This window comes from Rana temporaria, chromosome 3 (genome assembly GCF_905171775.1).
Source record: "Rana temporaria chromosome 3, aRanTem1.1, whole genome shotgun sequence".
NCBI classification, from domain to species: Eukaryota; Metazoa; Chordata; class Amphibia; order Anura; family Ranidae; genus Rana; species Rana temporaria.
In genome coordinates this window covers 474,871,240-474,894,363 of record NC_053491.1, presented here as the reverse complement: position 1 = coordinate 474,894,363, position 23,124 = coordinate 474,871,240, and the positions used below count along the sequence as shown (strand labels likewise).

At 40.1% G+C, this 23,124-nt stretch overlaps 1 protein-coding gene across 1 annotated transcript; it reads left to right on the top strand.

Moving 5' to 3' along the window:
• Positions 1 to 19,789: 19,789 nt before the first annotated feature.
• LOC120930697 (olfactory receptor 2C3-like) lies at positions 19,790 to 22,503 on the top strand. The gene is made up of 2 exons (XM_040341871.1): positions 19,790 to 20,663; positions 22,462 to 22,503. Exons 1-2 carry the CDS (start codon positions 19,941 to 19,943, stop codon positions 22,501 to 22,503), a joined length of 765 nt encoding a protein of 254 aa, XP_040197805.1. The 5' UTR covers positions 19,790 to 19,940.
• Positions 22,504 to 23,124: the final 621 nt, after the last annotated feature.

Sequence of the window (23,124 nt, the reverse complement as noted above, 5' to 3'; positions counted from 1 at the left end):
GCAGCCAAGAGGCCCATGGTAACTCTGGAGGAGCTGCAGAGATCCACAGCTCAGTTGGGAGAATCTGTCCACAGGACAACTATTAGTCGTGAACTCCACAAATCTGTCCTTTATGGAAGAGTGACAAGAAAAAAGACATTGGGGCAGATCCACGTACATTGGCGCATATTTGCGTCGGGCATAGCGTATCTCTGATACAAATGAAATAAATAAATACTAATGTAGTGCTAGAACCAATATAGAACTGTGACTTGGTCCACTTGTGACCCAAAGTGATATGATACCAGATACTAAAATAAACTATATTATATGAAATTCATAAACAAATAAGTAGTGTAAAAAAGTCTGTAATATTTAAATGGCAAATAATTAAAGTGCTCAGTGCCGTGGATATCTTAAATAATATCTGATGCTGATTTAAACAGTCCATGCAATAAAAGTGCTTTGTGCTTCTTATGATTTATACAGTTGAAGGTGTTCACTCAGTGCTCCCTTTTCTCATGCTCTGGTGGGTCCCTCACTCACCAGATCCAGGCACCCTCTAGGGGTGAAAAGCCTTCACAGTGTTAGCCCTGTGTCGCTCTCTGGCAAACCTCCACTTGTTTGAATGCTTTCAATCCGGTATATGGCTCAGAAAAGAAAGAGTTTCCATATAGTGTAATACAGTTGATAAAATGTTTATTAACAAAAAGTCAGGTACTCACAGTAAACAAACGAAAAACAGGCATATCTGTTAAAATTCCCACCGGTCGAGCGGGATAGCATCCAGTCGCAAACACTCGTGGGAATTTTAACAGATACGCCTGTTTTTCATTTGTGCTAACACTGTGAAGGCTTTTCACCCCTAGAGGGTGCCTGAACATCACCCTGAACACATCATCCCCACTGTGAAACATGGTGGTGGAGGCATCATGTTGCGGGGATGCTTTTCTTCAGCAGGGACATAGGTGGTCATGATGGATGGAGCCAAATACAGGGAAATCTTAGAATAAAACTTGTTAGAGTCTGCAAAAGACTGGGGTGGAGGTTCACCTTCCAGCAGGACAGTGACACCAAACATACAGCCAGAGCTACAATGGAATGATTTAGATCAAAGCATATTCATGTGTTAGAATGGCCCAGTCAAAGTCCAGACCTAAATCCAATTGAGAATCTGTGGCAAGATTTGAAAATTGCTGTTCACAGACGCTCTCCATCCAATCTGACAGAGCTTGAGCTATTTTCTAAAGAAGAATGGGCAAACATCACTTTCAATGGTGTCCTTTTATGAATGTGAGAACAGCGGCGATCCCGAGTCTCACCGTTGATCTCAGGTCATAAACAGTTTATAAAGCTGAGGTAATCAGCTGAGAACATGTTCTCCACTGATTATCGCAGCACAGTGAGAATCTGTAACTTACTGTCACAAAAACAGGCAGTTTATGAATATGCGATCTCAGCACCTCACTGGCGATCTGTGACAGAATTATTACTTTCTGATTCACCATCTCAGAGGTGGAGGATCAGAGAGAGAAGCACGAAGCTGGCTGAGTATTGTGGATGAAGAAGGAAGTGTTTTGACTTCACACACGAGCAGCCATACAGTCAGAACACATCTTCCCCACTATTACACACCCCAAAATGAGCTGGTTAGGAATGTATAGTGTATATATCTATATATATATATATATATATATATATATATATATATATATATATATATATATACAGGCATACCCCGCTTTAAGTACACTCACTTTACATACACTCACGAGTAAGGACATACCCCCGAGTGTATGTAAAGGGCCTTACAAGTACTGTACAGACATTTTTCAGCCGCAGTAGAAGGAGCTGAAGCTTCAAGAGCATAGCCCGCCCTGTTCCAGTGTGCCCCTGACACCCCCACTTCAGCCCCTGAGACCTCAACTACAGCTCCTGACACCCCAAATACAGCCCCTGACCCCCTGCTACACCCTAGAAGTGAAAAAGGGTATTGTTTCACTTTAAGTACATTTTCGTTTTACATACATGCTCTGGTCCCATTGTGTACTTAAATGTGGGGTATGCCTGTATAGATATAAATATATATAGATATATAAACATCATCATATAGCATATATATATATATATATGTGTGTGTGTTTATTTCTATGTGTATATATCTATATCTATATGAAAAAAAATAATTATAAATGTAATATATATAATAATAAAGTAAACAAATATAAACCCTGTATAACTGTAATAGAACAGTCCATGGGTAAAACCAAAATTTAGGGTTTACAATTTTTTTTTACTAATTAAAAATTATATAAAAAGTACTTTAATAATAGCATTTTAATGCAGGTAGAATAATATTTGTAATATACATATACACACACATATATATATATATATATATATATATATATATATATATATATATATAAATATATACATATATATATATATATATATATATATATATATATATATATATATATATATATATATATATATACACATATATATATATATATATATATATATATATGTTGTGACAGGAAGTCAGGTAAATCTGTGGGTGTTGTCAGACAATACACTAATCATTATTGGGCGTCGGCTACAAATGTGGCCAGGAAGGCTAAGGGACGTTGGAAGACTCCAGCTGTTCAGCGTGAGGCAATTAACCACTTAAGCCCCGGACCATATTGCTGCCTAAAGACCCAAGGGGTTTTTACAGTTCGGGACTGCGTCGCTTTAACAGACAATTGCGCGGTCGTGCGACGTGGCTCCCAAACAAAATTGGCGTCCTTTTTTCCCCACAAATAGAGCTTTCTTTTGGTGGTATTTGATCACCTCTGTGGTTTTTATTTTTTGCGCTATAAACAAAAATAGAGCGACAATTTTGAAAAAAATTCAATATTTTTTTACTTTTTGCTGTAATAAATATCCCCCAAAAACATATATAATTTTTTTTTTCCTCAGTTTAGGCCGATACGTATTCTTCTACCTATTTTTGGTATAAAAAAAATCGCAATAATCGTTTATCGGTTGGTTTGCGCAAAATTTATAGCGTTTACAAAATAGGGGATAGTTTTTTTGCATTTTTTTTTTTTTTTACTACTAATGGCGGCCATCAGCGATTTTTTTCGTGACTGCAACATTATGGCGGACACTTCGGACAATTTTGACACATTTTTGGGACAATTGTCATTTTCACAGCAAAAAATGCATTTAAATTGCATTGTTTATTGTGAAAATGACAGTTGCAGTTTGGGAGTTAACCACAGGGGGCGCTGTAGGAGTTAGGGTTTACTTTGTGTGTGTTTACTAGTGTAGGGGGGTGTGGCTGTAGGAATGACGTCATCAATCGTGTCTTCCCTATAAAGGGAATGACGCGATCGATGCGCCGACACAGTGAAGCACGGGGAAGCCGTGTTTACACACGGCTCTCCCCGTTCTTCAGCTCCGGGGAGCGATCGTGACAGCGCGGCTAAAAACAAATAGCCGCGCCGTCGTCCCGGATCGCTCCCCGAGCGGACCCGACCTCTGCATGTACCAGGGGGGGGTCCCGACCGGACCCCCCACCCACGTCTAGCAGAGGACGTACAGGTACGTGGATGTGCCTGTCCGTGCCATTCTGCTGACGTATATGTACATGAGGAGGTCGGGAAGTGGTTATAGGCCTCTATAAGAAGTCCAGAGGATTACCACTAATTGGCTGCATCACTCCTAAGGCTGTGTGAGTAGGAGAGCAGTGCCAGAAGGTCTCCTGTGGAGGTGAGGAGAGGATTGATTTTTTTCTGTGTGAAACAAAATCAAAAGACTATTGTTTTGTGCTGTATGACCAGCACTGTCTACCCAGCAGTAGGCTGTGTTATACTTCATAGATAGGTTCCTGTGTGGAAGGTAGACACCCAGAGTGGCTAGGATTTATTTTATGTTTGATTTTGTTTATGCTGTATGGATGCTTTTTGTTGTTTTCCAGCAAGATGGAAAAATAAACCAGAAACTTTGTTTTCAACTGTCTTCGACTGCCAGTCTGTAGAAATTCAGTGTGTGGTGAACTTATCCAAGGGGTCACACACCCCGCTACCGAGCTAACCCCTCACATATGGTGGAGTGCGGCGGGCAGTTGAGGTAAACCCAAAATGGAGGAGATACTGAAACAGCTGATTTTATCAAATGCAAATCAACAACAAGCAAATGCAAATCAACATCAGACGAATGCAGATTGGCAGCGTAGCATTGCAGCTCAACAACAGAGCTTTGCAGCTCAACAACAGGTTTACCAAGAGAGCATTGCAGCTCAACAACAGGCTCACCAAGAGAGCCTTGCAGCTCACCAAGAGAGCATGGCAGGCTTGGAACAGAAACACCAGCAGCAAATGGAGGCCATTGTGACACAGCTTCAGTGACAGCAGACCGAGGCTGGGAGTCAGGCCAGTAACATACCGACTTTTTGGGACAGAGAACTGGGATACCAACAAAGCCCAGCAGAGAATTTTCTGTTGTTGGAGGACTGCACAATCTACTGTAAAAATGAAGACTTTTTTCAGTGCGAAAGTAGTACAAAATGTTTTGAGATACAGAAAATCTCAGGCTGGAATGTGGAAGTACTGGAGAATGGGGACATGCGCCTCTGGTTACAAGTAGAAAAACTGTCCTCTGATGCAGTCTTCGACTGCCAGTCTGTAGAAATTCAGTGTGTGGTGAACCCATCCAAGGGGTCACACACCCCACTACCGAGCTAACCCCTCACAATATATATATATATATATACATACACACACACATATACATATACACACATATATATATATATATATATATATATATATATATATGTATATATATATATATGTATGTATATATATATATATATATATATATATATATATATATATATATATATATATACATTATATATATGTATACACACACATATATATATACAGTACAGACCAAAAGTTTGGACACACCTTCTCATTCAAAGAGTTTTCTTTATTTTCATGACTATGAAAATTGTAGATTCACACTGAATGCATCAAAACTAGGAATTAACACATGTGGAATTATACATAACAAAAAAGTGTAAAACAACTGAAAATATATTTCATATTCTAGGTTCTTCAAAGTAGCCACCTTTTGCAGCAGACACATCTCTAGGACTGTTAAGAGGGGACACTTGAGAATATCCGGTGACTACGGTTTCCTTTGAAACCTCTCTCGGTAACTTGTGTCACCAGGTGGGTTTAGTTCCCAAACTGCCACATGACGCCATTGTGGGAAGGGATTTCCCAAAATTCTGGGAACTCTGGGACTGCCCAGATTCCCCAGTAGGTGGTTCTTCTGAGTCTGAACCATCTACTCCAGAAACCTATAACTCTGAGGATTCTACTGAGTTTCCATTCTCAGTATTAGCAGGGGAAACACCAGTCCCTAGGGAGGAGCCTGCTACCTCAGAAGAGGAACAGCGGCCGATAGGGTTTGATGACCTTGAGGTGCACTGAGAAAATGTTGTCACTGAGCAATTGAGGGACCCCACATTGCTAAGAGCCCGGGAGAATGTAGTGAAGATAGATGGGGAGTTAGTTAACCCTGACAAGAGGGTTGCCCTCCCTTACTTCATTATTGAAAGGGACCTGTTGTATCGAGTGTCACAGAGGATAGAGGACACCATTGAGCAACTGGTAGTGCCTAAACCATACCGCAAGATGATTCTGGAACTGGCCCATGGGCACATTCTTGGGGGACATTTGGGAGCAGAAAAAACCCAGGAGAGGATCACCCAGAGGTTTTATTGGCCTGGGATCACTAAGTAAGTGGAATTGTACTGCTCTTCCTGTCCAGTGTGTCAGATTACTGCACCCATGCCACATTTCCGCAGTCCATTGGTACCCCTGCCCATTATCGAGGTCTCTTTTGAGAGGATCGCCTTGGACTTGGTTGGCCCCTTACTGAAGTCCACTAGAGGGCACCAGCACATCTTGGTAATAATGGACTATGCCACCCGTTACCCAGAAGCGATTCCTCTCCGAAACACCTCTGCTAAAACCATTGCCAAAGAGTTGTTTCAGGTTTTCAGCTGTGTGGGTCTTCCTAAGGAAGTCCTAACTGACCAGGGCACCCCGTTTATGTCTAGGGTGACGAAAGAACTTTGTAAACTCCTGAAAGTGACCCAATTACGTACATCAGTATATCACCCTCAAACAGATCAGTTAGTGGAAAGGTTTAATAAAACCTTAAAACAAATGTTGAGGAGGGTGGTGGATAAAGACGGAAAGAATTGGGATTATCTGCTCCCTTATCTGATGTTTGCCATAAGAGAGGTTCCCCCATCGTCCACAGGTTTCTCTCCGTTTGAGCTACTGTATGGGAGGCACCCCCGGGGCCTACTGGACATTGCCAGGGAAACATGGGAAAGTGAGAGTTCCCCTCATCGAAGTGTGATTGAACATGTGGCCCAAATGCAAGATAGAATTGCCCAAGTGATGCCGATTGTGAAGGAACATTTAGCCCAAGCCCAATTGGCTCAACAAAGGATTTACAATCGTGGGGCCCAGGTCTGTTCCTTTGCACCTGGTGATAGGGTGTTGGTGCTGGTCCCCACGGTCGAAAGTAAATTCCTAGCCAAATGGCAGGGTCCATATGAAGTGTTGGAAAAAATGGGAGTGGTGAATTATAAAATTAGCCAACCGGGAAGACGAAAACCTGAGCAACTCTATCACGTGAACTTGCTGAAACCATGGAAGGATAGAGAGTCCTTGGTCGCCAAGACTACCCGATTTTCTGCTCCATTTTACCTGGCTGTCCCTGAAGTTGGGATAGCGGAGACTCTATCAAAAACTCAGCAACAGGAGGTTAAAGAATTTGTGCTCCGTAATAAGGAGAAGTTTTCAGACCTGCCAGGTTGGAGTTGAACATGACATTATCACCACACCAGGGGATAAGGTCAAGTTGAAGCCTTATAGAATTCCAGAAGCCCAGCGAGAGCCAATTCGCCAAGAAGTAAAACAAATGCTTGAGCTGGGAGTGATAGGAGAGTCAAATAGTGATTGGTCCAGTCCCATTGTCTTAGTGCCCAAACCAGATGGAAGTTGGCGGTTTTGTAATGACTTTCGCCGCCTAAATAAAATCACTAAGTTTGACACCTATCCTATACCCCGCATAGATGAACTGATTGATTGCCTAGGCACTGCCCGGTACATGACGACGTTAGACCTGACCAAGGGTTATTGGCAAATTCCTCTCTCGGAGTCGGCCAGCGGAAAAACAGCATTTGTAACTCCAGATGCATATTTCCAATATCGGAGGATGCCTTTTGTGTTACAGAATTCTCCCGTCACATTTCAACGCACCATGGATAAGACCCTTCGGCCTCATCGAGCCTATGCTGCTGCATAGCTCGATGACGTTGTCATCCACAGTGAGGATTGAGAATCACACTTGCCAAAAGTTCAGGCTGTGTTGGATTTCATCTGGAAAGCCGGGTTTACAGCCAATCCAAAAAAATGTACCCTTGGGCTAGAAGAGGCAAAGTATCTGGGGTATACCATTGGAAGAGGTCTAATCAAGCCCCAAATAAACAAAGTTGAGGCTATTCAGGATTGGCCCTGTCCCACCAACAAGAAACAGGTTCGTGCATTTTTGGGGATCGCGGGCTATTATCGCCGCTTTATCCCCCATTTGCCTCACAGGCTGCTCCCCTGACCAATTTGACCAAAGGGAAGGAGTCTGTCATGACCAAATGGACTCCCGAAGCAGAAACAGCTTTTCAGGCGTTAAAGCAGGCCTTATGTAGTCAGCCAGTTTTAAATTTGCCTGATTTTTCACGGGACTTTGTGGTTCAGACAGATGCGTCAAATGTGGGCTTAGGAGCTGTACTGTCTCAGATTATCAAGGGGGAGGAACACCCTGTTATGTACCTCAGCCAAAAATTGAAGGCCCATGAGGAGAATTATGCCACCAGTGAGAAAGAATGTTTAGCGGTGAAATGGGCTTTGGATTCTCTCAGGTACTACCTCGTGGGTAGACAGTTTGAACTGGTGATGGATTATGCCCCATTGAAGTGGATGGCACAGAACAAAGAGACCAATAGGAGAATAAATAGGTGGTTCCTGGCCCTCCAGGAATTTAGTTTTGTGGTAATGCATCGCCCCGGTGCTAAAATGGGGAATGCAGATGGGTTGTCCCAAGTGCATGCCTGCCTGGCAACCTGTGTCCCAACCCTAGGGTTGAAATAAGAGGGGGGGTATGTGACAGGAAGTCAGGTAAATCTGTGGGTGTTGTCACAGACGGGACATACATTTCTGCCTTGTTTAGACAATACACCAATTGTTATTAGGCGTCTGCTGCAAAAGTAGCCAGAAAAGGTCTAAGGGCGTTGGAAAACTTCATCTGTTCAGAATGAGGCAATTAAGGCCTCTATAAGTAATCCAGAGGATTACCACTGATTTGCTGCATCCTGAGGCTTTCTGAGTGAAGGAGAGCAGTAGCTGAAAGTCTTCTGAGGAGGTGAGGTGGTCATTGATTTTTCTGTGTGATAAAAATCAAAAAGAGTCTATTGTTTTTCTGCTGTATGACCAGCAGTGTCTGCCCAGCACTAGGCTGTGCCAGTCTCCCTAGATAGGTTCCTGTGTGGTGAAGGTAGACGCCCCAAGTGGCCAGGGTTTATTTTATGTTTGATTTTGTTTATGCTGTTTGGATGCCTGCACTTGTTTCCAGCAAGATGGAAGAATAAACCAAAATCTTTGTTTTCAACCGTCTTCGACTGCCTGTCTTTATAAATTCAGTGTGTAGTGAACCCATCCAGGGGGTCACACACCCCTTACAATATATATATATATATATATATATATATATAAATATATATTATTCTACCTGCATTAAAATGCTATTATTAAAGTCATAAGTAATTTTTATATCATTTTTAATTTATTAGTAAAAAAAAAAATGTAAACCCTAAAATATGGTATTACCCATGGACTGTTTATATTTGTATACTTTATTAAAATAAATAAATAATGATTATAAATGTATTGCTCATATATATGAATGGTGTATAGCTGCATTACATATGTGGGATTCCATTCATTTACTATACACCATTCACATTTAACCACTTCATTACTGGGCACTTAAACCCCCTTCGTGCCCAGACCAATTTTCAGCTTTCAGCGCTGACGCATTGTGAATGACAATTGCGCAGTCATACAACACTGTACCCAAATTATATTTTTATCATTTTTTTCCCACAAATAGAGCTTTCTTTTGGTGGTATTTGATCATCTCTGCGATTTTTATTTTTTGCGCTATAAACATAAAACAGAAAATTTTGAAAAAAACACAATATTTTTTACTTTTTGATATAATAATATCCCAATATTTTTAAAAAAAAAATTAAATTTCCCTCGGTTTAGGCCTATACATATTTTACATATTTTTGTTAAAAAAACGCAATAAGCGTATATTGATTGGTTTGCGCAAAAGTTATAGCGCCTACAAAATAGGGGATAGATTTATGATTTTTTTTTTTACTAGTAATGGCGGCGATCTGCGATTTTTTTGTCAGACCTGCGATATTGCAGCGGACGTATTGGACACTTTTGACACAATTTTGGGACCATTCACATTTATACAGCGATCAGTGCTATAAAAATGCACTAATTACTGTATAAATGTGACTGGCAGTGAAGGGGTTAACACTAGGTGGTGAGGAAGGGGTTAAATGTGTATCCTGGGTGTGTTCTAACTGTGTGGGGGGAGGGGACTGACTGGGGTAGGTGACCGATGCTGTGTCCCTATTTACAAGGGACACAAATCGGTCTCCTCTCTCCCTGACAGGACGTGGAGCTCTGTGTTTAAAAACAGAGCTCCACGTCCCTGCTTTCACCGCCGATCACGGGTAACTGGCGGACATCACGGCCACCAGGCACACGCATCGTCCCCCCAGCGATGCGCCGGGCACGTTGTTTCCCCGCTGCGTGCCCCAGCGGCGTGCACGGGGAATGTCAACCAAAGACGTCCACTCGGCACTTGAGAGTCGCGCTGTGGACGTCTTTCGTCCATAGCGCGGATCCCAAGTGATTAGATAGGCACATGTATGAACTTTAAATATTGATAAAAACTGTTTTGTAAGAATTAGGTTAATGTATACTGTTTGGTGGGAATGTAACTTTATTATTTTATTAATATGTGGTGTATAATGTGTGCTGATTCATGTTCAACTTTTGTATTTTTCACTTCTTCATCATGCTGTAATCCCGCTACATCACGCGAGATTACAGTGAGAGGAGCCGTTCTCAGGAGTTCCTGGCGTTTGTAGATCGCTTCTCATCTCAACTTGAGAAGCGATCTACAGAGCTTCATAAACAGGCACTCAGAGGAGAGCGATCTCTTCTGAGAATGCCTCAGAACTGAATAGCGGTATTTTACCGCAGTTTCATAAAAGGACACCTTTATGTGAAAAGCTGGTAGAGACATCCCCAAAAAGACTTGCAGCTGTAATTGTAGAGAAAGGCGGTTCTACAAAGTATTGACTCAGGGGGGCGCCATACAAATGTACACACTTTTCACATATTTATTTGCAAAACAAATTGAAAACCATTTATCATTTTTCCTTCACTTCACAATCATGTGCCACTTTGTGTTGGTCTATCACATAAAATCCCAATAAAATTAATTTAGTGTTTTTGGTTGTAACATGACAAAATGTGAAAAATGTCAAGAGGTATGAATACTTTTTCTAGGCACTGTATCAACAAGTACAATCAACATGTTTTATGACCATTTTGTGCAGTCAAAGAGTGGTTTTGATACATATGGATCAGCTATGGATTGACTTGTTTCACCCAAATTAGGGGCTTCATCAGGATCCACGTTTAAATATAATTAAATCTAAATACTGATAAAAAACACACGCAATACATTATTCAAACAAAATACATAAAAAATAAGTCTATGCAGTACATATCAACATTGATTATATTATTTATGTTATTATAGTATAGCTGAAAACAACCATGTCTAATAGGGAAGAAAAAGAGGGGAAAAGAAGGGAGGGAAAAGAAAGGGAAAACATAAATAAAAATCTGAAACAATATGGAGGACATTATAGAGTACACAGATCGGGGGAAGTAGAGCTTTATTAGATGGTGATCATTTAGTGGCAACTCTTCATTTGGTTTTAATGAGCATGGGCATATTGGTGTACATATATCTCCTGTGTGACTGTGGCCCTATAGAGTGTGATGAATCGGTCACATTTGGTGATCTATATCGACAATTATTTTACCATTTTTTTGTTGTGATGATAACAGCCTTCCTCTCTCTTTGTTTGCCTCTCCTTCCCCCAATCTGCCGACTCTATAATGTCCTCCATATTTTTTCAGATTTTTATTTTTGTTTTCCCCTTCTTTCTCTCCCTTCTTTCCACCCTGTTTTTCCCCTATTAGACATGGTTGTTTTTAGCTATACTATAATAACATATATAATGTCACCTATTTTGATATGTACTATATAGGCTTATGGGATATAAAATGAAACAATAAAAAATAAACATTTCTTTAAATATTGTGCCTGGGGGTCCCTTTAGTCTGCCTGTAAATTGGCGCATCTGTGCGATGTGTTTTAATGAAATTTCTAAAGAAAATATTTCATTTAAAATTGCTTGCGGCTGTAATGTATTGCTGGCTCCCTTCGGGTCTGGTATGGATTTTAAGGGAAACTCCACGGCAAAATTAGAAAAAAAAACAGCGTGGGGTCCCCCTCAAAATCCATACCAGGCCCTTAGGGTCTGCCATTGATTTTAAGGGGAACTCCATGCAAAAAATAAATAAAACATTGGCCTCCTGAACCAAAGCATCTTGTCCCTGTGTTGATGGGAACAAGGGCCTCATCCCCACAACCCTGGCCTGGCTTATCGCAATCTGGAAGCCCCCTTTAACAAATTAAGGACCTTGCCTGTTTTTAAGAATCAGTGTTTTTGCTAGAAAATTACTTAGGACCCCCAAACATTATACATTTTTTTCTAACACCCTAGAGAATAAAATGGCGGTCATTGCAATACTTTTTGTCACACCTTATTTAAGCAGCGGTCTTAAAAGTGTGCTTTCTTTGGAAAAAATTGACTATTTTGAATAAAAAAATAAGATAACAGTAAAGTTAGCCCATTTTTTTTTATATTGTGAAAGATAATGTTACGACAAGTAAATTGTTACCCAACATGTCACACTTCAAAATTGCGCACGCTCGTGGAATGGCGTCAAACTTTTTTTTTTAAATCTGCATTTTACAACTTACAACTCCATCCACAGCTCTGCCCCTAACTACATTTTAACCTAGTCTCCAAATACCAACCAAATTGTTCTCTAATTCCTCCCAAGATCTTCTGCTCTATAGTTCCCTCTTCCCCTCCCCCCATGCTCACCTCCAGGACTTACATACAGATATACTGTATCTAGGATTGCACAAATATTTATTTGGCCAGGATGGCTCATTGCCAGCTAATGCACATAAGTATATCCTTCTTGCCATAAGTATACATATCTGTTATACATTGACTCACATGGTTCACCGTGTGGGTTGATATAAAATCACTGGGGTAGAGAAGCTAAAACCGTATTTTTGAATTATAGGGTGACATTATGTAACTAGAACAGGGTGATTCTATAATTTTCACAACTCCCATCCTGTCCCTTAAATATTAGAACCTGTCTTGACACATTTCAGGGTGATTGGATTAAGGCGCCCCTTCTACCTGTATGGATATAAATTCTGGGGATTCATATCACTCATTACAGCTGAAGAAGTGGCTTGGAAACATAAAACAAAAAAGATCTTCAATGGTACAGAACAATTCCAATGAAATGTCACTAACTACTACTAGCTTTACTGTGACTTGGAGCAACGAGAACCTTCACAGACAATGTTCATGGTACTAACAAAACGATAACCCATAGCAAAAATAAATAACTACATTCCATATCTATATAGGAAATTTTAATATTAAAACATGATACAGTAAACAACCCATATTGTCCTTGTAGTTTCTGCATGCAGTAATGTGCAGAAACAATGGTAGAAAATAGGTGATTGGATAAAAGTTGAAATAATAAACATGGAGTTCCCTACTGCTTTCAAATTAAGATTGATAAAGAGTGTGTGTCAGGAGAAATACAATCTAAAAAAAGAATTCCTAAAAGATTATTAGCAATCAGATAAATTAGTCAGGCAAAAAACAGCCCACCAAGGAGGAGTAAATGTATAAAAGGGTTTCATATCAACTCAATAAATAACAGAGACTAATAATTCCCTGTAAGTGATATATTATTTCCACTAAAGCATTTGATGGCTGATCTTACACTGTTTGCAGGGGATTTTCAAAGTGAACTGTTACATCCAGATGTCATCTCTAAAAATGCACATGGAATTGAGGTGCAGTATGTTTGTAGATAAATGAAATTATAGACACATCATAGAATTCCTGTTTTGTGTTTCCATACAGAAGAAGATTTGTAGATGTACAAGTATAAGATGTATAACAGTTTTATCTGCTTCAGATCCTCTCTCCATTACCCAACTTAACCGGGGATTTTCCAATATTTATACTGCAATTTGCAACTCAACTCAACTAATGCCAAAAAAGATTGTATTATACATTTGGAATTTGAGCTTTTCTGGTTCAGTGAAATATTCCTCACATTTTATACCTGCAATACTCTTAATTTCCAATGTCTAATTATCTAACTTCCTGACTATCCGCTGTATTGTCTTCCTTCCTTTAAGGGAAACATCATGTCTTCTTGTATTTAGTGTTGTTATTTATGCCCAGGAATACAAATTAACAATTTAAAATGTAGGTTCAAGTTTTAGTCAAGTAAATTAGAAATAATGCACAGTAATATTTTTTTATTTATTAACGCCCAGTTCAAATTATTATTATTTTTTTTTTTAAATAGCTAAATGCTTTTGTAGGTATATGCAGGAAAAAAATGTCTTGATCGTTTTTTTTTTTTTTTTTTTTTTTTTTTCACTTCAGACTCCACCTCATAGAGTGCTTTTTGAATGCTCACGATCTGCGTGCCAGCCCATTGCATCTCTAATTTGGTTTTGCATCATCAGTGTCGCTTTTCTACATGTGTTTTCTTTTTTTTTTTTTTCTTTTTTTTTTTTTCTTTTTTTTTTTTTTTTCCTTCTTTCCTTTCTTTTTTTTCCTTTTTTTTTTTTTTTTTTATATATATAAGTGTAAATATATACGGGTATGTTTCCACTATCTGCTTAAGCATAACAGACTAAGGAAAACCTCGCAAAGTATATCCTTCTCAGTTTTTCCCCCCCCTTCCCCTCCCCCCCCCCTCCCCCCCCGTCTCGCCCCAGACGTGCTCGAAACCCTCTAATTCTTTCTGATTTCTTCTAGAAAATCTTTTAGGCTTCTTCCCTTAACTTTTCTGCGTAACTCCATGATCTCTTAAAGGTCCTCCAGTTATCCCATTTTATACTTTTTAGTATGTTATTTCCCTCTAAGCTTTCTTTCAGTTCTTCCATTTTGTATGTTTCTTCGACCGCATCGATCCATTCCCAGGTTTGGGGGCACTCTGTATCTTGCCATCTCCTTGGGATTAATCTCTTGGCGGCGTTTAAGAGATGCGGTGTAAGTGTTTCCCTATACCTTTTTATGCCTTCATCTCCCCCATGGAATAGGACCACCCATGGGTCTATCTTAATCTTTTTCATTGTAATCTCTTCCACACACCCCAGTATGTTTTCCCAGTACTTTTTTATCTTTGGGCATTCCCACCAAAGGTGAGCCATATTTCCTGGTGATCCACACCCCCTCCAGCATTCCCCTGTCTGCTCTTCGTCAAATTTTTTTAATTTGTCTGGTGTCATGTACCACCCGGCGATACATTTAAAGCTCATTTCAGCCGTACGGCTATCTACCGCGGAGGAGTGTGTCAGGGTCAACATTCTCTCTATTGTGGCCTTATCTCTCTGTGAGCCTAATTCCCTTTCCCACTTTTCAATGAAAGGGGGTATACTCCGCTCTCCTATTTTCAGTAGGATCTTGTATAGTGTAGAAATAGTTCCTTTGGTTCTTTCTATCGTGCAAATTTTTTCCAATTCCGACAACTGATCCTCTGATCTCAATGGATGTGGGAGATCCTGGATGAAATGGTTTAGCTGCTGATACCTCCATTCATTAATTTCCATTAAATTTTTATTGAATTTTAACTCCTGCAGTGTTTTAATGTGATCCCCATTCATTATATCCCTTAATTGTGCCGTGTCTTTTTTGATCCAGTGCCCCCCTATTTGTGTCTTGCCCGGTGCGAAGTAATCGTTATCTTTCAGTGCTAAAAGGGGTGAATTATATTCCTTCGCCGTTTTTTTATAAACTATATCCCATATTTTGAGTGCATTTTTTGTTATCTCATGTGCATTAATATCTAGTGTCCTAAATTGGGGAGGGTTCCATATAATCTTATCCAACCTTACCTGTGTTATTTCGTTTTCTAAGCTTACCCACCTCTTTTCTGTGTTGACTCTGGCCCACTCCACCACTCTTGTTAACATAACCGCCTCGTAGTATCTCCTAACATCCGGAACAGCAAGCCCTCCCTTTTTTTTTGGTTGTCTTAATGTCTGAAGTGATATCCTATGTTTCCTATTTTTCCATATATAATTCATAATTAATTTGTTGAGGGCTGACAGCAGCGTTCTTGGTAGGGCTATAGGGATCATCTGAAATTTGTATAAGATCTTGGGCATGATAACCATTTTACAGTAATTAATTCGTCCTATCCACGATATTGCTCTGTTTTCCACCCTTTTTGTTTCTTTCTTAACTTCATTTAACAATGGGATAAAGTTTATCGCATAGGTTTTTTTAATTGATTTAGCTAGTAGAATCCCTAGATACTTCAGTTTCCTTACCCAAGCAAAGCGATAGTTCTCTTTCAAGAGTTTTTCTTCTGTCTTTCTTATGTTTATACTCATGATCTCTGTTTTAGTGATATTTAATTTAAAGTTAGAGAGTTCCCCGTATTCATTGCATAGATTTAATAGGTTAGGGATTGATGTTTTGGGTTCAGTTAGATAGAAGAGGACATCGTCCGCGAAGGCTGCGAGCTTATGTTCCTCCGCTCCTATTTTAGTCCCTTTTATTTTTTGGCAATTTCGGACCTTAGCTAGAAATGGTTCCATTGAAATCACGAACAGTAGTGGTGACAAGGGACAACCCTGCCTCGTTCCATTTCTCATTTGGAATGCTTGCGAAAGGCTACCGTTTATTTTTATTTTGGCCCTAGGGGACTGATATAGGGTATCCACCCAATTTCTCATCTCCTGGCCAAACCCCATGTCCTTTAGGGTAGCTAGCATAAATCCCCAGTCTACCCTGTCGAACGCTTTCTCTGCGTCTATCGACAGGAGTAGACCTGGGGATCTCATTTCTCTCAATCTCCGGATTATCAAAAGTGTTCTTACTCCGTTGTCTCTCCCCTCTCGCCCTTGGACAAAACCCGTCTGATCTGGGTGTACCAGTTTAGTCATTACCTCCCTGACTCTCCCGGCCAATACCTTTGCGAACAATTTTATGTCCGTATTAAGCAAGGATATCGGTCGGTAGCCCGAGCAGCTCTCAATGTCCTTGCCTTCCTTTGGGATCACAGTGATAGTTGCCTCAGAGGCCTCCTTACTTAGTTTGTATTTTTTCCCTAGGCCATTAAAGTACTGGCATATCCTTGGTAGTAATATCTCCTTACATTTTTTGTAATACATTATTGTAAAGCCATCTGGGCCTGGGCTTTTGCCTGAGGCTGAGCTTGTCAATGCTCTTTTAATTTCGTTTTCCGTGATTGGTCTATCTATCTCCTCGGCCTCTGATTGGCTAATTTTTGGAAGTTTTGCCTCTTTTAAAAAAGTTTCAATCTTTTTTTCTTTCTCTCCTTTCTGCCAGTTCTTTTGTTTTACTGAGTATAGTTTTTCGTAATATAGTCTAAATGTTTCGGCGATATCTTTTGTTGTATATAGTACCTCCCCTTTATTATTTTTAATTTTGTCAATATAGTTCCTTGATTTTTTTTTTTTTACCATCCGAGCCAGATGTTTGCTCGTTTTATTTCCCCATCTGTATCTCTCCCTTGCTATTAAATTGAATTCCTTTCTTGTTTCTTGATCTATGAGATCTTTAAGTTCGTTTCGTTTATTGACCAGGCGTAGGTATAGGTCTTGTTGCTTTCCATCTTTCTTATGTTTCTGCTCTAAGTTAAAGATCTCGTCTATTAGTTTTATTTTTTTGCTAATCACTTCCTTTTTTCTCCTTGCTCCTTCCGAAATCAAAATCCCTCTGATCACTGCCTTGTGGGCATCCCATAGGGTTGCTGCCGAGATTTCTTCTGTCTCATTTATCTTAAAATATTCTTCAAGTTCTTTTTTAACCCTAGTTATACTTTTCTCTTCCATCAGCAGATCTTCATTTAATCTCCAGTTTTGGTAGGACCTATGATTGCATGCTATGTTTATTGATATACTAATGGGCGCGTGGTCAGAGATTGTCAAGGGTTCTATTCTCGTCTCGACCACATCCTCTAGCATTCTATGTTCAACCAAGATGTGGTCGATTCGGGAGTAGCTGCCATGTACCTGGGAAAAAAAGGTGTAGTCTCGCTGGCTTGGATTGAAGATCCTCCATGTGTCTACTAACTAACTTCTATGTAGACTTTCTTTAACTTTTCTTAATTGTGTACCCTGCGTTTCTAATGTTATATGTGACTTATCGACTTTCGGATCCATGCCGAAATTTAGGTCTCCTCCTAATATTATCTTTCCCCTAGTCTTGATCGGTTTTCTTTGGTAAATAGCTGCGGACTATATAGAGAAGCCAGTAAGCTGCATAGAAGAAGACTGGCTCTCTGGGTGGAAATAGTTGTCTCTCTGCAGAGGTCCAACTGGAACTATAGCTTCACATACAAAAAAGCTCATTCCCCTTGCTGGGTAAGAAGTACTAGCTCTCACTGTCTGGGGGTGTACCAGACATCTGCAGAGAGACCATAGAGTCCAAGTATAAGGCAAGGCTCCTTGTCTACAGAATGCTGTCAGAGGACCGACATTTCTACTCTGGCTTTCTAAAGAAAATTAATTGTTCAATTTAGAATGCTTTGATGCATTGAATTTAGCTGATTTACACTAATTTAACTTTAGGCAAGCTAGGCTGTGGCTAGCCTAAGTTCTGATTGCTATTGTTTTCTACATTATTTGTGTTTGCCCGAAGCCTAAAGCCGCGTACACACGATCGTTTTTAATGTACTAGAAAAAACGTTTTTCTCATCGTGATTCTTGTCAAGCCTGCCTTGTCTACACACGATCGTGAAAAAAAAAAGCTCGAGCAAAGCGCATTGACGTACAACACATACAACGGCACGGTTCCATTTGGATGGTGCCACCCTTTGGTCTGCTTTTGCTGATTTTGTATTAGTAAAAGTTTGGTGAGAGACGATTTGCGCTTTTCAGTCTTCGTGCTTTTCAGTCAGTTACAGCGTGACAAATGTGCTAACTCCATTACAAATGCTAGTTTTACCAGAACGAGCGCTCCCGTCTCATAACTTGCTTCTGAGCATGTGCAATTTTTTCCCGTTGTTAAAGCCTACACACAATGTAGAAAACGACAACATGAAAAATGACGTGAACATTTAGAGGACATTTAACATCTAAATTTTTAATGCCCATTTTTCACGTTGAGAAAAATGCTCTGGAGCCCACACACAATCATTTTTAATGATCATTTAAAAAAAATTAATTTTTCACACTATGAAAAGCGGTCGTGTGTACGCGGCATTAGGCATTGTGTGCTTTTTGCCTACTGTTGGGAAGTGTTCTCCAGTAGATAGAGCAACAGTTAAAATGTTAGGGGTTCTGAGTATTTACTTCACCCAGCAATTTACTAGGGGGGTTGTTGACAATCATGAGGGCTGGAGAAGGAGATAAATATATACAGAGAGCCCTTCTATAGGAGCCTTTGCCTCTCAGGCTTGGCCTGGAGATGATGCCGGTATAAGAGCTAATTTCCATAGCTTCCCAGGTCTGATGCCTGGAGAGGGTGTGAGTAGTTCAAAGTCAGTTTACCTCCCAGACCTGTTGCCTGTGGAGGAAACAGTTCCAGTGTCATATCTCTCTGCAGATGTCTAAAATGTCCACTGCTAAGACATACGGTACATATAGCTCCACATTCATCAAAACTCAAGCTCCTTTCTGGCTAAAAAGCACCAGCCCTAGCATAAACCTATTATGAACAGGTCTATACTAGGGCCTGGAAAACAAGAAGGTAGGAGCACGTTCAGGAATCAAAGATTGCCCAGTCCATTGCCAGTTTTGTTTAAAAATCATACAACCTCTACCAGCCTTTGAGAAGGACATATTTCCAGGCAGAGAGAATTCATTGCTGTTTTAAGTAACCTGTAAACCCTCAACTTCTCTTCACTTGACTTTGAGCAAATTGCTTTAAGTAAAGGTTGACAGAGTTGATTTCAGCCATTTGGTCCCCACTGGGGGGTTGGTGAGGGAATTGGGGCAGTAGACAGATAGTGCACTAAGATAAAGGTTGGGAGATCCTGTCAAATCCAAAAGCTCATTAGGGTGTCTTCAGTATAGTACAAAAGCTCAGCCAACCAGCCAAAACTCAGCTGGGTAGTAACATATTGAAGAAGGATCCTAACAAAATTTAATATATGAATGTCAGACTTTTTGTTTTGCCATACATTTTCTTATGCTTGCAACCTAAATTATTATGTATTTTTATATTCTCTTACTAGGTGGGCTATAACAATAACATCACCTATATTGTACTAACAGGTTTGCCAAATATAAAAAGCATAAAAATTATATTTTTCTTGGTGCTGTGTTTCATATATTGTGTTACTATTTCTGGAAATCTCTTCATTGTGATTTTATATCATCTGAGTAAAACACTCCAGTCTCCCATGTACCTCTTCATCACCCAACTATCATTGCTTGATATAATTCTGTCTACAGATATTCTTCCCAACTTTCTTTATATTATCTTACATGATGGATGTACCATGTCTCTTGCTGGATGCATCATCCAGTTCTTCTTCTTTTCCCATACTGAGGCCTCAGAGTTTTTTCTACTGACTTTGATGTCCTATGACCGGTATTTGGCCATCTGTAAGCCTCTGCATTACAACTCTATAATGAACCAATCAAATTGCATTAAATCAGTGATTATCATTTGGTTACTGGGTTTTACAACGACATTGGCTGATTCAATTTCTTTGTGCAGTTTATACTACTGTGGACCAAACATCATTCATCACTTCTTCTGTGACTTTGAACCCATAATTGAGCTTGTCTGCTCCGATACTTCATGGATCCATAATCAGATCTATGTGTTTAGCTTCATCTTTGTCGTAGCACCATTTATATTAATTGTTATATCGTATATCTATATTGTTTTAGCCATCCTCAAAATTAAATCAATTACAGGAAGACAAAAAGCCTTCACCACCTGCAGCTCTCACTTGACTGTAGTGTGCATTTTTTACGGAACTATAATCGCTGTGTATTTGTTTCCAACAAAAGGACAATTGGATATTCTGAACAAATTCCTCTCTCTTTTTTACACTGTAATGACTCCATTGCTTAATCCCATCATATACACATTCAGGAACAAGGACTTTAAGAAAGCTATTAAAAAAATAAAAAAACATTTTTTAAATTAAAAATGCAAATGTGATAGAAAAGTAAATATAAAAAAAAAAAATCTGTGCATAAGCATATCCTTGATGTCAGAAGAATACATAGGTGGTATACATTGAAATCTACGGCTAAAATTATAAATTGTGAAGTCACTGGGATAGAGATGTTGAAATCACATTATGGGGTTAAAGAATGGCACCATGTGGAAGGAAGGAGCTACTTCTTAAAAAATGAGTTTCAGTGTATACTCTAGTATAAGCCGAGTTTTTCAGCCCTTTTTTAAGACTGAAAATACTCCCCTCGGCTTATACTCGAGTCAGTGTACCTGAAATTCTTGACAGGCTGTGGGCGTCCATTGTTTAAAAGTCGTGGTCTCCTCCTGGTCCCTTCTGTGATAGGCATTTCCCAGCAGACACTGTGTTCAGTGTTCCGCCAATCACGGATGTCCTCTTGTCCGAGGATAAAAGGACATCCTTGATTGGCACGGAACAGGACCAGGAGGAGGCCGCAAATTTTAAACAACAAATGGACGCCCGCAGCCTGTCAAGATTTTCAGGCACACTGACTTGGGCACAGTGAGGCTGAAATGGACAAAGTGAGGTTGGGCACAGTGAGCTTGCAATAGGCACAGTGAGGTTTGGCACAGTGAGGTTGCAATGGGCACAGTGAGGTTGCAACAGGCACAGTGAGCTTGGGCACAGTGAGGTAGCAATGGGCACAGTGAGGTTGCAATGGGCACAGTGAGGCATGCAAATGGGCACAGTGAGGCTGAAAGTGGGCATTGTTGGCCCTCTTTTTCACTTACAGTAGCTGCTACATTCTCACCCTAGGCTTATACTCGAGTCAATAGGTTTTCCCATTTATGTGGTAAAATTAGGTACCTCGGCTTATACTTGGGTCGGCTTATACTCAAATATATACGGTAAGTAGAAGGTAATTCTCCACAGACAGGTCACGGATAGAGTTGTGGAGAAGTTTAAAGCAGGGTTAGGTTATAAAAAAATACCCCAAGCTTTGAACATCTTGCGGAGCTCTGTTCAATCCATCATTTGAAAATGGAAAGACTATGTAACAAATTCAAGCCTACCAAGACATGGCTGTCCACCTAAACGGACAGGCCGGGCAAGGAGAGCATTCATCAGAGGAGCAACCAAGAGGCCCATGGTAACTCTGGGGGAGCTGCAGAGATCCACAGCTCAGGAGAGAGAAACTGTCCACAGGACAACTATTAGTCATGTTCTCCACACATCTGCCCTTTATGGAAGAGTGGCAAGAAGAAAGACATTGTTGAAAGAAGGGTCAGATGAGACCAAAACGTAACTTTGTGGCCTCAGGGCAAAATTCTATGTGTGTCAGAAAACTAGCACTGCACATCACCCTGAACCCTGGGGTAGATAAATATCAGTTCATAATAAACAAGGGAGAGATATGAATCCGCTGGCCCCCCTCCCTCACTGTCTCTTCATTCTATCTCTGTATGCTAACCTGTATGATAATTCTTTAGCACCCCTAGAACAAAGGCATGTGACCCAGCCCCTCAGTATCATCTCCTCAGATGAAACGAGAAATATAGAGTAATACAGTGCAACACAGTGCATTATACGGCCCTTATGGCCTTTTTTCAAGGAGCTTAGATGGGCATCGTGGAGAGGCCCGGAGCTCCAAGCCTTTTTTTCTCTTTTTTTTTTGTTTGTCTTAATTGTATTTTTTTTTTAAGAGTCAGAGGAACTGTGGTTTTTCTCTGGTTTTTCTTTTGTTTCTCTCTCTCTTTTGTCCCCCTCCCAGGGAAGAATTCCTGTATACACCTATATCCTAAGGTCTACATAACCCTGTTTTGTCTTATGGTGTGAACAGGTCTCCTGAAGGAGATGGGATGTAGGGAGGTATAGGATCCACCTGGGGTACACGCCCCTAACTATAGGCTGACGCTCAAATACCGTGAATACGGTGAGTGTTAATTAGCAGATTGCTAAATATTATAGATTGTCCCCAAATTGTTTTTTTTTTTTTCTCTTCTCTTCATTTTCTTACTTATTTACTTCTTTATTTTTATATAGTGTTTTTTTTTTTTTTGGTTCTGTATCGGGGGGGGGCCCTCTCCTCTCGCGCTCCCACCTACCCCCCTCTCCCCATTGTTTCCCTTTCTTTTAACACGATTAATACTCAAGAAATGGGAGGAAGCGGGATGGAGGCATTAAATATATTGTCACTGAATGCAAAAGGACTTAATTCACCAGAAAAAAGGAGGGTCCTTATGCACGACTTGCAAAGATTAGGAGTAGACGTGGCATATATACAGGAAACTCACTTTAGAGAAGATAAAACATCGATCTTAAAGAATAGGCTATACCCAACCGCATATCACGCGACAAATCAGGAGGCAAAGTCAAAGGGGGTGTCTATCCTTAGAGGAGGGAGAATTAAGTGGACATACTTGGATCTGATGAG